This window comes from Ricinus communis, chromosome 8 (assembly GCF_019578655.1).
Source record: "Ricinus communis isolate WT05 ecotype wild-type chromosome 8, ASM1957865v1, whole genome shotgun sequence".
Classification (NCBI taxonomy): Eukaryota; Viridiplantae; Streptophyta; class Magnoliopsida; order Malpighiales; family Euphorbiaceae; genus Ricinus; species Ricinus communis.
The window spans coordinates 9,040,843-9,056,698 of NC_063263.1; the positions used below are offsets into that span (position 1 = coordinate 9,040,843).

At 32.8% G+C, this 15,856-nt stretch overlaps 3 protein-coding genes, 1 non-coding gene and 1 pseudogene across 4 annotated transcripts; 3 read left to right on the plus strand and 2 right to left on the minus strand.

Moving 5' to 3' along the window:
- Positions 1-1,592: 1,592 nt before the first annotated feature.
- Positions 1,593-4,280, minus strand: LOC8273832 (annotated as a pseudogene).
- On the plus strand, positions 3,782-3,977 carry LOC112534356. Its single transcript, XR_003078653.1, has one exon. It is a non-coding gene; the product is annotated as a U2 spliceosomal RNA (small nuclear RNA).
- Positions 4,281-6,995: 2,715 nt separating the features above from the next.
- On the plus strand, positions 6,996-9,364 carry LOC8274390 (trimethyltridecatetraene synthase). The gene is made up of 2 exons (XM_002515972.4): positions 6,996-8,028; positions 8,602-9,364. Exons 1-2 carry the CDS (start codon positions 7,087-7,089, stop codon positions 9,223-9,225), a joined length of 1,566 nt encoding a protein of 521 aa, XP_002516018.2. The 5' UTR covers positions 6,996-7,086; the 3' UTR covers positions 9,226-9,364.
- A 677-nt stretch (positions 9,365-10,041) lies between these two features.
- On the minus strand, positions 10,042-12,794 carry LOC8274471 (protein CURVATURE THYLAKOID 1C, chloroplastic). Its single transcript, XM_002515973.4, has 7 exons — positions 12,636-12,794; positions 12,365-12,492; positions 11,490-11,584; positions 11,164-11,250; positions 10,592-10,654; positions 10,389-10,426; positions 10,042-10,254 (listed from the first exon to the last, which is right to left on the minus strand). The coding sequence occupies exons 2-7, from the start codon at positions 12,465-12,467 to the stop codon at positions 10,200-10,202; spliced, it is 441 nt and encodes a 146-aa protein (XP_002516019.1). The 5' UTR covers positions 12,468-12,492; positions 12,636-12,794; the 3' UTR covers positions 10,042-10,199.
- A 2,212-nt stretch (positions 12,795-15,006) lies between these two features.
- Positions 15,007-15,853, plus strand: LOC125370907 (PAN domain-containing protein At5g03700-like). The gene is made up of 2 exons (XM_048378351.1): positions 15,007-15,400; positions 15,507-15,853. Exons 1-2 carry the CDS (start codon positions 15,007-15,009, stop codon positions 15,851-15,853), a joined length of 741 nt encoding a protein of 246 aa, XP_048234308.1.
- The last annotated feature ends 3 nt before the right edge of the window (positions 15,854-15,856 follow it).

The following is a 15,856-nucleotide window of genomic DNA, read 5'->3' on the forward strand; positions in this document are numbered from 1 at the left end:
ATTAATTATTATTTTTACTAAAATTAATAATTTTCTATAATATAATAAAAGAGATTAATTTTGAATAATAGTTATATTTAATTTTATCTTTTGATTTAGTTAGATGCAGTTGATTAGTAATTAATTTTGAAAAGCGCTTCTATCTCTTGATTTAAATAGTAAAATAAAAATTATTTATAATTACACTTATATATTATATGTAATCTTTTGAATGTAAAAACATATAAAAGTATTAAGCAAAATATTATCATTTTATAGCGTACATTTTAGTGATATTATTGATTAGATTATTATTTTTATTACATTTAAATACGAGTGATTTTTTACTTAGACAAGCATATTTTACTAAAAAAAAAAAAGGAAAAAGAAAGAAGTAAATTTTGCTTTCGCTGCTGCGTTTCAAGTGGGCCCTTTAGATTGAAAGAGAGAGTAAATTTGTATTTGTTCACACTAAATATTACTAAGCATGCATTAATTATCTTGGAGAATAATTATACAATTAAATAGCAATGAAAATAATCAACTGACTCTTGCCTCACAGTGAATTGAGTCCTGTGCTGAACTCTCTCTGTATTTAATGAAATCCGTTTGATAGATCGAAGAAAAGATATAATTTCTAGACTAATATTTTGCAACTTTGTGTTTGCATTTTTAAGCGTATTCCCAATTGAACCTGTCCTCTTTCTATCATTAGATGTCAAAAAAGATTGCTGACACATCTTCAAGTCAACAAGAATAATGGAAGAATAGGGCTTAAAAGAAACATCTAATGTACCAACATAACTATTATAAATTTATTTAATTTTATATGATCGGTAAAATTTCAGGACTACAACAGTCCTGTAACTAGAGTTGATTCCGACATTACTTGTATAGAATCAGGACATCAGTCCTGTAAAAGAGAGAAACTTGTTTCCTACTCCATAAACATAATATAAAATCAAGGGTGGTAAAGATGATCTCCGCAAGTGCACTTCCATAAGACAGGATAATACTCTGCTGCATTCAGATAAAATTGTGGAGGCACGGTGACTAAAACTGGTGTGCATGGAAAGCAACCCATGCACTTGCCCACACAGTTAGGATGAGATGAAGCTGCCACACTTTCTTCCATACTCCGATCATATCTTGGAAACTCTTTAAGGCATAAATAAAAGAAGATTCAAAGGAAAGAACAAAAAAAAAAAAAAAGTAGATCATTGAGATGCCTGCTTTGTCTACCTGATTTAGATGTTTGTATTAGCAGAGAAAATATAACGATCAAAGCAAATTTTAGCTGTCTTGAATTTCTTCTCATTGATGAAGCCATTGCCAATTCTTGATGTTATTGTTCTGGTTATCGTCCTGTGTTCTAAGTACTTGAATTAGATATTTATAAATGGAGAACTTATTATATAAAAGGAAAATACATCAGAGAGTAGGAAATTCTTAATAATGAACCTCCTTATTCTGTTTGAGATTTTTTACGAAATAGGAAGTTTCTGTTGGGACTATTTAAGAAAATATTACACCTAGATTCTCTTTTTTTTTTTTTTTCCCTCTTTCAAAGTTGCTCCAGTTTAAGAAGCATTCCTGTCACAACAAGCTGTTTATACTCAGCCCATTCTTATGGCTGATGCTTTGAGTAGGAGCACTGCCACATCATGTAGTTGCATGCTTTGCATAAAAACCTTTAACATTCTGCCATTACATGCACGTACTCTATAAGTTTACATAAACGAAGGATCTGATAGTCGATTCACCAATAAGAGGACATAACCCTGTTCAGATCACCAATAAATAATTACCATAACTATCTTTGAAATGATGACAACAGTTGACAGTGATTTCCTTCTCTTTAATTTTTGAGATGAACTTGATTGCCAGATGATAATCCTCGCAAACGTTAATGTTCTTTGTTATCAAAATCTAGTTCCTGGTGTAGTGCTGATCAATCCTAATACAATTGCTAGCCCTTTGCTATGACTACGTACATATTGGTCTCTCATCAGCTCTCGCATCATGGAGAACTGACATGGGTATTAGGTACATAGCCAGCATCTTCCATGCGTTCTTCGAATCTCTTTAATTCTGCATAAATTTCCTCGTAGTTGGGGTATGAAGTGTCTTCAGAAAGATATGTGTGAACTTTGTTTACTATTCCAGCTACAAACAGTTCCCCTTTATCCCTCTATCTGTCATCATTTTTCTCATCTTTGCAACTCCATCCCATTTCCCTGCTTGAGCATAAATGTTTGACAATATCACATAGTTGCCAGCATCATCAGGTTCAAGCTCAATCAGTTTGTTTAGTGCCAATTCTCCAAACTCTATGTTCCCGTGAATCTTACATGACTTCAATAATGCACCCCATGCAGCTGCATCAGGCTCCATTCTTATTTGCATTATAAGATCATAAGCCTCAGTCAACCGACCAGAATGGCCTAGGAGATCAACCATGCATGTATAGTGCTGAATTGTTGGTTCAATATGGTATTCTCTCACCATTGAGTTAAAAAATAACCAACCCTTGTCAAGCAAACCCCCATTGCTGCAAGCTAACAATACACCAACAAATGTTATATGATCTGGTTTTGCCTCTTCTCTCATTCTGTCAAACAAGATTAGCACCTCATTACTATATCCATGCATTGCATACCCAGTAATGATTGCATTCCAAGAAACAACATTTTTATCCCTTAGCTGCTTAAATAAATTCTGCGCAACCTTCATAGTACCACACTTGGCATACATATCAATCAATGTGGTTTTCACCTTGTCATTAGACTCAAACCTCCTTCTCCAAGCAAAACCATGAAGCTCCCTCCCTTGAGGTAAGGCTGCAATGTCAGCTGAAGCGGAGATAACAGTTACAAGAGTCGCCTCAGTTGGCCTTACACCAGCTAATACCATTTCGCTACACAAAGCAAGCGATTTGTCTGATTTGCCATTTTGTGAATATGCAGCAAGCATAGAATTCCAAAGAACAGCATCTCTTACCGGGAACTTATGAAAAACTTCACGCGCATTATCCACACAACCACACTTTGAGTACATATCAATCAACGCTGCACCAACAAACACATCCCTCTCCCATCCACTTCTCATAACTTGCTCATGAATCAGCCTCCCATCTTCAATAGCTGAAAGAGCTGAGCATGCTTTTAACACAAAAGGAAAAGTAAAATTATCAGGAACTAGCCCATAATCAAAAATCTTATAATAAAGCTGAATCGAAGCTTCGTAAGGTCCATACCAAGCATAACCCCGAATCAAGACATTCCATAGAAACAAATTTCTTTTAGGAATTTTATCAAACAGAAGGCGAGCTTCACGCAGAGAATTACAAATACAATAAAGATTAACCAATTTAGGAGCTAAAACTCTGTCAAATTGAAGACCCACATGGCATAAAGAAGCATGGAGTTGCTTTCCAGGGATAAGAGCTTTTTGGGTTATGCAAGATTGGAGAAATGCGGCATAGTACGAAGGTGTTTGATTAAAGGAAAAATGAAAAGTACTTAGAAGTTTCGGGCTGCTACGATTGCTTTTAAGAGGATATAACAAAAATTGAAAAGTAAAACAAAGAAAAGATCGTTTTAGGTTTGTTTTAGAGTAAAGAACCATTTAGGTTAATGTGAATCAAAATTCAAGATACAGAGCTTTGTATAATGGGCAGTGGCGGCAAATTTGAGCTGGCTACTTATCGTTCATTTATGTTTTACATTCCCACATCGGGAAGAAAAGCAGAGAAACAAGAGCACGCCTATTATAAATAAAGAAACCGAAGACATTACAAATCATACCTTTCTCGGCCTTTTGGCTAAGATCAAGTGTAGTATCTGTTCTTATCAGTTTAATATCTGATACGTGGGTCATTGGCCCACATGATATTAAATTTATTTTTTGAGGGGGAGAGCCCAATACAGTAGCTTGCTACTGGGGTTCTCGAGCGTCGCCTGTACGTTGCACTACTGCACAGGCCTGGCGCACCCCACCAAATCCAAGTCCAAATGATTTTAGCATTATAACTGTCTCCTACCAGGTGCTATGATTAAGACGCTCATCTGGTTGGGAACATTGTTCACTATCACTGTGAGCCTCAGGTCTCTGTGTTCTATCGCTCTTTTTTTGTTCGCAGTACAGTTGTTGATCCTTCGACTTGAACCGAAAAACTTTGGTATTTGCCGAATAATTTAGTAATGATATTGCTTGGTAAATTATTATCTGCAATTCAGTATCCATTTTCAGTTCATGCTCAAAAGGATTTAATTTTAGATGGCCCAATAATTTCTTGATTTCTTTAATGGGAGGAACAATATTCTTGAAAAATATTAGCCTATGAAACAATATTTTGGACAAAAATTTAAATGCTACATAAAGCCACTAAGTCTTTGCCAAATATTAAACAACAATCTCTAACCTTAGAATTGAGATATTTTATGACATTTTTACTGCTCCCACAGATCATCAGTGCAAATAAAACTATGTCCAACTACATGATTTTCTTAGTAACATTTTCTACTACGTAATCCTATCCATCTAGACTAAGATGATAATTAATTATAAAAAGACGATTAATAGTCAAATTTTAATTATAAAAAAACGATTATTCTTGTTATATAATATTTTGTAAAAAATTAAAATATAAAATAGAAAAAAAATCATAATTTAGAAATTTCATCCTACATTTTCAAAAGTGAATTACTATTTCTATAATATTATTTTTGTTAACCATTATTCTCTCCATCTATTTCCTTTGTTAGTCAATTCCATCAAAGGAGCTAATTGATTAAAAAAAAAATTTAATCTAGTCCTTAAATTTATTATAAGTGTCAAACTTGTCTAAAATTAAAATACTATAAAATTTGAATAAAAATTAAATATTATATTTAATCTCAATTTCTAATAAAAATTAAATTAATATTCTTTAATTGCTCTAATAAATATTCAAATTAATAAGCTCCTTTCTTATAGTTGTTAACGCAATTTTCCTCTTTTTTTTTTTCTTTTTTTTTTTATCTCCTTTCTCCATATCTCAATTCATATCCTATAACACACACTATCTCGAAATCCACCACAGTGAAAACCAAACCTACAGTCAACCCACCACCACCACTATCTGTAAGATATAGAAATTTTAATTTAAATGATATGATCTATGTAATAATTCAAAATAATAAGTTATTAACCTTCGCTTTGATTTTAAATTATTAAGAATTTCAAACAGAAATACTTACAAATTTTAATTTGTTTTTAACTTTTAAGCTTTAAAGTTTATTATTCTTGTCGCTTGAAATTTTAGTTGTTTACTTTTTTAAATTTAAAATAGTACATATTTATTTATTAGAATTTTATATTTTATATTTTAAAACAAAATCCTCTTAAGTTAAATTAACTAAAATAATTAATATTTTAATAATCTCATTTTCTTAATTAACTAAAAGAATTTAATATTTTATTTAAATTATTTAAAGAGCGAGTAACTTTAATAGAATTTTCATGATTTACAGCGATCCAAATTGAATATATAGCTTATTTCTTCCAAATCTGTAGTGAGAAGTACGGATTCATAGATTGGATTTGATTAAATTTTATATAATTCTACCCCAACTTAACTACAATAAACAATATCTAAATTAATTATCAAACCGATCCAATTTATATCCATCTAAATAAGATGAGTTGGGTCAATTATTGGATTGGATTGGTCTTAATCCAACTCAATCTAAACTAATTTAATTTTTTTATTTATATTTTAATTCTCTAAATGAAAATTACATATATTTTTATATATATAAATTCAATTTATATAAAAATCCAAGTCAACTATCAATTCTTTTACTTTGTTAAAGATTTATAGATCAAGGTCATATTCATTGCATCCAAATATATTAAAAACCAAAAGAATAATATAAAAAAATTATTTATTTATTTCTCGACCAGAAAAAAAAAATCTCTACTATTTTTTAAAAAACATACAGATCATTAAACTAATTACTCTTTTTATTGGGTGTCAAGAGATTTAGATAGGTATTTTAGGGAGAACATAAATGAAGTATAAAATTCAATGAAACAACTAAAGAAAAAAAAAAGTGAAAATATGAACAGATCGAATAAAAAGAAAACATAAAAACAAAAAAATAAAACAAATCAAAATATAAAAACCACACCAGATCTCAAGCACACAATCCAATACAAGAGAAATGAATAAAAGAAAGATAAATTTTATTCAATACCAGATTATTCAACAAATGAACTTTCTTGCTAAGTAAAAGAAAATATTAAAAAAAAAAAAACTGCAACTAAGGTGAAACAAACTCTAGTGGTTGACCTGCTCTCCTATCCAGCAATGGCAGCAAAAAATGAGTAGCAATAGAGTGAAAAACGGATAAAGAAGGTGAGGGAGCTGAGGATCGATGTGGGTGAGGAGTAATTTCTTAGGAATTTAGATTATGGGTTTATAGTTTTAAAATCTTAAACCAATTAATAATTCAATAAATAAATTTAATCTAATAAATTTGAAAGTTGGATTTAAATTCAACCCACCAATCCAACAAAATAATTCAAAATATCTCATCTTATGGTTTGAGTTTAGATTGGATTGGTTAATTAAGTTGGATTGGGTATTACTGAAAATTCTCTACCATTTAGTGTAAGTGTGTGTTAATTAGATTATACAAGCTAAATTAGCATTTAACAAATAGTGCAGGAACATGGGTATTGGGAATAAAGTACAGCAAAAATGAAAATGAAAACAAAAGGAAAAATACTACACATGTTGATTATTTGGAAACAAAGTAATGACGTTAGGTAATCACCAACCCTATATATATATATATATATTGCTTGGATCGAGTAATAAGAAAATAACAATAAAATGTGTTAGAAAAGATATTACGTACTTGACAACTTGACTTGGAATGCTTGAATTTATCGTATGACTTCGCAATAATATCTAAAATTTCAAGTGGGACTAGATCAAGATTTTGCTTTTAAGAATAAAAAAGAGGATGAGAACGATAGTTTTTAGGATGGAATTAACATATATAAATAGGTCTAGAAAAATCACCATAATTGCATCATCACCATCACCAAATTTCACTAATGGATGCTGCTCTTACTCTCTTATGCCTAACTTTGCCCGTCGCTTTCTTTTTCCTTTCAAAACTTTTCACATCCAGGCATTATTATAATCGCTCGCTAAACCTTCCACCAGGGCCTAAACCGTGGCCAATAATTGGCAATTTCAATCTCATTGGCCATCTCCCCCACCAATCTCTTCACAAATTATCACAAAAATTTGGACCCATAATGCAACTCAAGTTCGGTTCCTACCCGGTTGTAATCGTCTCATCAGCAGAAATGGCAAAGCAAATATTGAGGACAAACGATCACATCTTTGCATCACGACCACAAACTGCTGCAGGCAAGTACACTACGTATAACTACTCTAACGTCACTTGGGCACCCTATGGTGCATACTGGCGTCAGGGTCGAAAGATATACTTGCATGAGCTGTTCAGCTCTAAGAGACTTGACTCCTACCATGATATTCGTGTAAAGGAAATGCGTGCTTTTGTTTCACGCATTCATACATTGTCTGTGACTGGCAAACCTATTTTGCTAAAAGATCATCTTTCCCGTGCTACTCTCAGCATTATTAGCAGAATTGTATTGGGAAAGAAGTATTTTATAACTGAGTCCGAGTCTGAGTCTCTGTCTGAAAGTGAAACTTCTGTAATAACGACACTTGGAGAATTTCAAAAAATTTTAGATGAGTTGTTCTTGCTTAATGGGGTGATGAACATAGGGGACTGGATACCCTGGCTAGCTTTTCTGGACTTGCAAGGGTACGTGAAGCGAATGAAAGCTTTAAAGGTGAAGTGGGATCGATTTCATGACCATGTCCTTGGGGAACATAAGGCCAAGAAAGCAGAAGTGAAAAATTTTGTGCCAAAAGACATGGTTGATCTACTGTTGCAGCTTGCTGATGATCCTGAGCTTGAGGTTAAGCTAAACAATGACAGTGTCAAGGGATTTATACAGGTAATCTTATTGTTTGTCCATCCTCATGCTATAATGCTCTTTCTCGTATAGTTGATTATATATGATACATGGCTGTCTCAATTTATTTGTGAGTTCTTATATATTCACATTGAATAAAAAACAATTAGGAAAATACTAAACATTTCACTGATATTTCTTTCAATTTTTATTCACCTGATGTGATATATATTTACTAAATTGCCTCTTAATCTCAAAATAATAATAGGTGTGTAACATTATTCAAAAAATTAAGGACACTATGTTAATCAATTTTTACTTTAGTGAAAAGGAAACTAGCACATGGTATGGTATTGTTATATTTAATTTCATATGACTTTCTTTTTCTTGATTTGACTTTTTAATTCACAGAAAAGGAAAGATACAAGTTGTTTCAAATTAGAGTACACACGCATAGAGTTATTCTTTTGATTCCTGAGTTAAATTATTATTCAAATCAATTATGTAACAGTGTTTTTGATGAATATTGATATTTAAAAATTTCAAATAATTGTTCATTCTGTGAAGGTCTATTTCACTGCCAGCGATTGATATAAAAGGATATTGTATTATCAGGATCTTATTGCAGGAGGAACAGATACTTCTGCTACTACAGTCGAATGGGCAATGTCTGAACTACTGAAACAACCCAGTTTAATAAAGAAAGCAACTGAAGAACTTGACAGAGTTATCGGTAAAGAAAGATGGGTCGAAGAGAAAGACATTCCACAGCTTCCATACATAGATGCAATAATGAAAGAAACGATGAGGAAACATCCAGTAGCCGTAATGCTTGCACCCCATTACGCCCTTGAAGATGCCAAAGTAAATGGCCATGACATTGCTAAAGGAACTACTGTCTTCATCAACACATGGAGCATAGGCAGAGATCCTTTGCTCTGGGATGATCCTGAAGAGTTTAGACCTGAAAGATTTCTGGGTAAGGCAATTGATGTTAAGGGACAAAGTTTTGAGTTATTGCCTTTTGGTTCTGGTAGAAGAATGTGTCCTGGCTATAGCCTTGGCCTAAAGATGATTCAATCAAGCTTGGCTAATTTGTTGCATGGATTCAACTGGAAATTGCCTGATGATATGAAACCAGAAGATTTGAGTATGGATGAAGTTTATGGATTGGCAACGCCTCGAAAGTTCCCTCTAGTTGCAGTCACTGAACCTCGTCTCCCCATTAATTTATATTAATATATAATCGCTATGAGATAATCATTTTACTTTCTTACTATTGGGTTTGGACTATATTTTCTGCTTTCTGCATGTAATTTTCATCAATAAAAAAAACTATATATATAATTACCAATTTCATATAGCAAAATAAATGAAATGCAACTGTTTACGAATGTTCTCTTCATTGGTTAGGATATGCCCGCCTCTATAATTTGTATAAACACGCAGGATAATAAGTTAACATATGCCTGCATCTGGGTATTTCACAAAGTTAGGCAATCTAGCCTTGGTCTTTATTTGAGCTTGCTTAGTTTGACGCACGTCATAAACCTGAAAAAGAAAATGTGGGTCCTGATGATTGCAATTGTATTGGGCTAAAGGACACTTGCAGATGATGGAAATTCATTGATTCATTCTTCATGCCATCTTTTGTTTGATATTTATGCATTGGTAATCAGGACTTGATAAGGCTTGCTCAGTAGCAGATGCTATTATCATAAGAACAGTAGATTAATTTATACAATTCCCTGTGTCAATCCGCAGGAACAATTGAAAAAGAAATCAAATGGCTTGTGGATGGTTTAGTGCTTTCGGTTAACCAGGAAAATTCTAACCCACAAGAAGAATGAGCTACAAATGCATAGCTCCATAATGGAAACACCACAGATTGAAAGACCCATTCTCGGATGCAACACAGATAAGAGCAATTAGTAAAGTTTCAGGGACAGCTTCTTATATTTAATATAAAAAGAGGCTATTGAACTCTGCTGAATTAAGATTGTAATTATTCCTAGTTATTGCGCCAGGAACATTCACATCAGGAACAAATTAGGGTGAGAAAGGAGGAAGTTAGAATTGATTTTACTTGATGCATCAGAAATTTAAACCCACCAAATGAAATATCAGTCAAGTGTTCATTTCCACATGATGCATAACTATAGAGAAGCCCTATGATCTTAGAATACAATCTCAATTGCCTTTGGCAGAATGATTCATTGCCCCAAAATGGAAGAGACTGACTTGTTGATAATCTGGAATAGCTCTTCGCTGTGAGCAAAAACAGCACAGATTATAAGGTACTGCTAAAGGAGAATCCATATATAAAGTTTAATTGACCAAATAATACAAGGCACATTTAAATAACTAGGCAAGCATAGATAAATAACAGGGACTTTACGTACCGGTCAGGTTTGAATAGGAGATATCGATAAATAAACCACTGAAACACAGAGAGAAGTTTAGTTAGTAATAACAAACACAAGTATATAAATATAATATTGAATAAATGTGATAATTTGTTGAGTAAACAACAGATGAGGAAGAACGAAAATTTAAGAGAAAGCTTGATCATTGCAGGTTTTGCTAAGTGGAAGCATATACTCACCGAAGAGTAAAGAATACCAATAAGTTCTAGCACACTTGGAATGAGCGGCAACTTGTCAACAGCCTATCATCACCAAGTAAAATATAAAAAAGGAAAAACTATGAGAACTCATAATAGGAAGCATGTGCATATTTTGGTGTTCAGGGTGTGGGAATTTTAAACTCAAAGCTATCTGCTAAAAAATATGCCTAAAGTATCAAGCTAAAAGTTTCATTTCACGTGGATAATAGGTCTTTACTGTATATTTAAACCCTGAATGAGGTTTTCTAGACTCCATTCAAGTCATATTTGCCGGTTGAGGGTGTACAAGGTGATGATGAAACCAGAAATACATTTTTGCTAATATTTATATGTGATCATTTTGAGACAAAGATAGGATTATGTTGGCAAAAGTAGCATTTTATGAAAATATTTAAGAGTCTTTATATCGAGTATTTCTTGTAAACTACTTTTATACCAATTTCCATAACCCTGTCTAATTGCATGATTGATTTGTTTTTAGTTGAACATTTCTCTGTTATATCAGGTTTGCTAATATTATCATATTCGAAGAAACAAATCACAGTATTTACCGATACAAGATTTGCTGATGCCCATACTCCTACAATAGCTGCAAACCCCAGACCACCAATGGCCCATCGATCTTCAGAGCTGTCCCACTATTCCAAATCAATCAAGGATAAATCAGAAATATATAAATTAGTTTATTTTCCCCAACTTTAATTTGAACAATTGTAATCAGCGTCCTTCTTGTTTGTAGTGAACTAAAGAGAGAAGATTTCAGCTCTGCTTGCTAGTAGCAAAGACAAATACAAGAAAAGGCGCAGCAAACAGATAAGCTGACCCAAGAATACCGCAAAGAATAAAGTCCAAGAGAGAGATAAAAAGACAGACTTACAACATTCTTAACAGACTTAACAATGCTGAGTGAGGATGATGATTCGGAGCTTTCCCCAGCAGCCTTCATGACAACAGCAACACGATTCTGTGTCTCTGCAAGGCAAGATTGTGGAAGGTCAAGAAAAGAAATATAGGGGGGAAATAATAGCATGGGTGCCAGAACCCAGGAGGATTTTAATCCAGGTTCCTTTTCTCACTACTCAATTCACAAATCTAAGATACAATTTTCTTAAAGCTTTAAGTATTATCGGGCCTTAAATTTGTTACATATCTAAAAATCTAGCCCCTTAAGGAATAATTTAACCAACTAAACCTTAATTATTAAAAGTTTGGAGAGGCAAGTTCAACCAATTATTACCACTCCCATTATAAGAGACCCTTAAATTAGTAATTTTGCAACCAACTATACAAAGAAACAAATGAAAATAGAAATAGAACAAAAAAGTTCATCCTAGACATAATAGAGGCATGAAATAGGTAATAAGATTATAGATTGTATTAGAGAAAATTAGAGAAGTTGAGCTCTTTATCCCAGTACAACCAATCAAATCTCGAACCAGCCTAAAGCTTCATTTCTGGATACTTGAGAAAAAAAAAAAAAGAAGGAACAAATGAGACCAAGTGCAATTATTATCACTCCCATTTGCATCAATCATTAAAAAAAAAATATAAAATTGAATCGACACCATTCAAATCAGTATTTCATCCATTCCATTAATCACCAGTTAACAAGTACACTTCAACTGAACCAATTAACCAGTATATTCCCAATTAAATGAGAAACAGTTAGTTTTATTCAAATAAACAAGTACAGGTCAACTAAACCATAAACTTAAACTAATAGTTAGATCCTTTAGAATCAATGGCTCTCACCTTTAAGTGGAAAAACTGGGCCTTTTTGAGGAGTCCTGAAAAGGGTAGTTCTAGAAGGCACCAGCAGTGCTGGAGCAGGCAAGTTTGCGACAATGGAAGCCATGTTTTTTATGTACAAGTGCAACTACCTGAAAGAAAATAACAACATATACAATAAAAGAAGATTTTTGAGAAGTGGGTTCTTTTAACTGCAATATCTAAACTGAGAAAAGAAAAGAAAAATATAAAGATTATAGTTTACAAACAAAAGTTGGGTTTCATTAAAGTTTACCTCTTTGATTGCCGCAGAGATACTAAGTCGAGCAATAATCACCACACAGATGTTTAGCTTGTGGCAAGGAGGCTGCGAGAGTACTAACCCCACTGAGAACGAGGAGGTTTTGTTCTAGTGTGGACATATGTAGCGTAACTAGTGAGTCAGAACCATGTAAAATAACTGCAAACTCCCCCTTGCACTTGCATAATATCATTTTTTTTTATGTCAAAGAAAAAGGGGGAGAGAGGTGACTATCTAGGCCGCCGGATGTAATTATACGGATCCTTTTTGCTTCGGAATCTTGGTAGATCGGAATATTCGTAGAGCCGGGTCTAGAATAAACCGGATCCAAATCCATTAGCGTAGTACATTGATTTTACAGCTAAGGAGATTCAATCAAAAGCGAAATTCTAAATAATTGGGAGTAAATATTTTTAAAAAATCATTCTCTTAGAATTTAAATTCACAAACTACTTAGTGAAAGCCGTCTGTACCAAATTACTATTTAATAGTTGCATAATATGATTAGTGTCAAGCGGATAATTGATAATTGATAATTGATAATTTATAAAAAAGGTAAAATGTTTAATAAATATTTTAAATTATATTTTAATATATAAAATAATTAATAACATATCTAAAATATAATGTATTATATTCTATACAAAATAAAATAAAATATCTTAATAAATAAGTAATTATATTTTGAAAGATATCTAGCTATTCTTCAAATTCTATGTAATTATTCAATCAGTCATACACATTTCACATCCTAAGTTACAAATAAGTAATTTATTTATGTGGTTTTTTCTTTTTATCATTTGAAGAGAAATAAGATACTAACTTAGCACTGATAAAAACTGCATAATATAATGAAAGATTTACATATAAATAAATACCTTTTCTATATTAATTTTATGAAATATATTATTTTTAAATTAATTATTTAGTTTACTTAATGATTTTTGTAATTTATATTATTATAGAAGTTAAAAGAAAAACAAAGGAAGAAAATGACAAAATAACATAATTCGGTGGAGATTTACGTAAATTTTGCTTCCTGAGAGGTATAATAATTAAAAATAAAAATAAATTTCATATTCATTTAAATTATTTGCATGTCAAATTAATTATAGTAGTTAAATATTTTATCTAAAATAACAATTTTTTTTGAAGTGCTATAAGTTATATTTTTTATAATTAAGTAAAATCTTTTCATTATAATTTAAGTCCTAAATGTGTATAAAATATGTTTTGTTAGTCCTAATTCGTTAAGCATGAGAGAAGAGAACATTCACTTTTGTCATGTTGGTCTCTGCATTATCATAATATGCCTCTAATTTTACAAATAAATCTTAAATATTTTCTTCTTTTACTATTAAGTCCTAAATTTGTTTTTTTCTTCTCTTTTCGTTTTTTTCACGTCAGTTACATAAAAATCTCCAACTCAACTGTCATTATCTATAATTCAATGGAGGACCCTAAGCAGCTTTTAATGATCCAAACTATGCTGTCTCGAAATATTTGCAGTTTAAATTCTGTCAAGCTAGTCTGGGACTCGGCGAGTTCAGGCGCCATGTCTCAGTGTCGTCACATCTGCTGCTTTCCAGCAGCCAAATTCTCTTCTCCGACAACAATATATTCAATAAGGTCCGTGGGATATTACTTTACCTTGATTCTTTCATGCACTAACATGAAATGTTCTTATGTTAATGCTGTGAATGAATGATGCGGTGCTGCCTTCGAGAACCTGAGGATCAACAGCAGCCTCAGCTCTCGCGTCTAGCCTGGGTAAACTTCTTGCAGATGAGGATGAATTGAAAACTCTATACGTAATGGGCACGTATTCATGTCTCCTTATTGTTTACCCTTTCCTGTTGTATATGTCACTATGGTAGGCCCTATTTTTGACTTGTGATGAAATACTGACAGGTTTTTTTGAACAATAAATATTGACAGACAGATTTGGTTCTGCTTTCTTTTTTTTCGTAGATTCATGGAACTTTTTCCACACGAAATTACTATTAACTCTTTACTTTTCCACAAGGTCTGTCTAAAGTTTGAAAAATTCTCATTTCCACACTTTCTATAGCTGTATTCCACAGCTAGTCATCTTCTTTGAAACCCTTTTAGGATACACACACAGCCCTGAGAATGAAAGCTCATTGATCAATGATCATGTCCATTTCCTTTGTAGAAAAACAAAAACAATGCCTATCAAATGGTTTTTTCCACTTTTATTCATCATTAGCTTTTCTTGCCTTGCTGATGCAGTTGAACGTGAAAATGATTATCCTTTTCTGACACCGCTAGTACCTGGATCAACAGTGATTTCATTGTCAACAAAAGTATAGACGTCATTGATGATTCTACTATTAGACTCGTTATGCTTAATAATAGTAATCCTGCCACTTTTCCTGTTGGTTGTGGATTCTATGGTCATCGAACCAGGAACTCTTTCTTCTTTGCTGTCTTCGCAGTTCAAGCAACAACAGATTCCAATATTATCCATTCAACTCCTCCACAGATTCTTTGGATAGCCAATCGTGCCAGTCCTGTCAAAGAAAATGCTAGCCTTGACTTCACTAAGGTTGGAAATCTAGTCCTAAAGGATGCCGATAGCAAGCTTATTTGGTCGTCCCATACATCATCAGTTGATAGAATGCAAGTGACTGGCAATGGTACTCTTCAGCTTGTCAGTGAGTATGATTATGCTTACATGTCTGGTAATATCATTTGGGAATCTCTGGATTACCCAACAGACATGGCTTCCAAATCAAGTATTATGGTCAGGACAAAGTCTAATATCTAGCATCTCAGCTTCAAATTTCACAGCAGGTCCATTTCGCTTGTACTCTGAAGATAACAATTTATACGCTCTTATAGGTTCTGATACTATCTCTGAGATATACCGTGAAATTCTTTATCAAGGGAGTGTGATAGCAAGAGATTCGCAAGTGGGACTCTTGCATCTTCAATTAGGTAATAACAGTTTGGTTATATATGAAAGCGACATGGAGATTTTCCAATACTTGAGACTGGATTCTGATGGCCATTTGAGAGCTTATAAATGGGCTGATGGAATTGTATCACTGCTTGATGAATTATTAGCTGACAATTTTGGCCAATGTGGCTACCCTACATTTTGTGGAGACTACGGTATTTGCTCCAATGGAAATGATTGTAGCTGTCCTGTTGGAAAGATGGCAACGAGAGCTATTTCAGGAAGTTGAATT

What these genes read in the sequence shown, in the direction of transcription:
- LOC8274390 (XM_002515972.4), top strand. Translation starts at nt 7,087, where the DNA reads ATGGATGCTGCTCTTACTCTCTTATGCCTAACTTTGCCCGTCGCTTTC. An exon ending in GTGTCAAGGGATTTATACAG is followed by an intron (nt 8,029 to 8,601) that starts GTAATCTTATTG and finishes TTGTATTATCAG; the next exon opens with GATCTTATTGCAGGAGGAAC.
- LOC8274471 (XM_002515973.4), bottom strand. Translation starts at nt 12,467, where the DNA reads ATGGCTTCCATTGTCGCAAACTTGCCTGCTCCAGCACTGCTGGTGCCT. An exon ending in CATCAGCAAATCTTGTATCG is followed by an intron (nt 10,655 to 11,163) that starts GTAAATACTGTG and finishes TGGTGATGATAG; the next exon opens with GCTGTTGACAAGTTGCCGCT. An exon ending in TTGGTATTCTTTACTCTTCG is followed by an intron (nt 10,427 to 10,591) that starts GTGAGTATATGC and finishes TCTGTGTTTCAG; the next exon opens with TGGTTTATTTATCGATATCT.
- LOC125370907 (XM_048378351.1), top strand. Translation starts at nt 15,007, where the DNA reads ATGCTTAATAATAGTAATCCTGCCACTTTTCCTGTTGGTTGTGGATTC. An exon ending in AGACATGGCTTCCAAATCAA is followed by an intron (nt 15,401 to 15,506) that starts GTATTATGGTCA and finishes ACGCTCTTATAG; the next exon opens with GTTCTGATACTATCTCTGAG.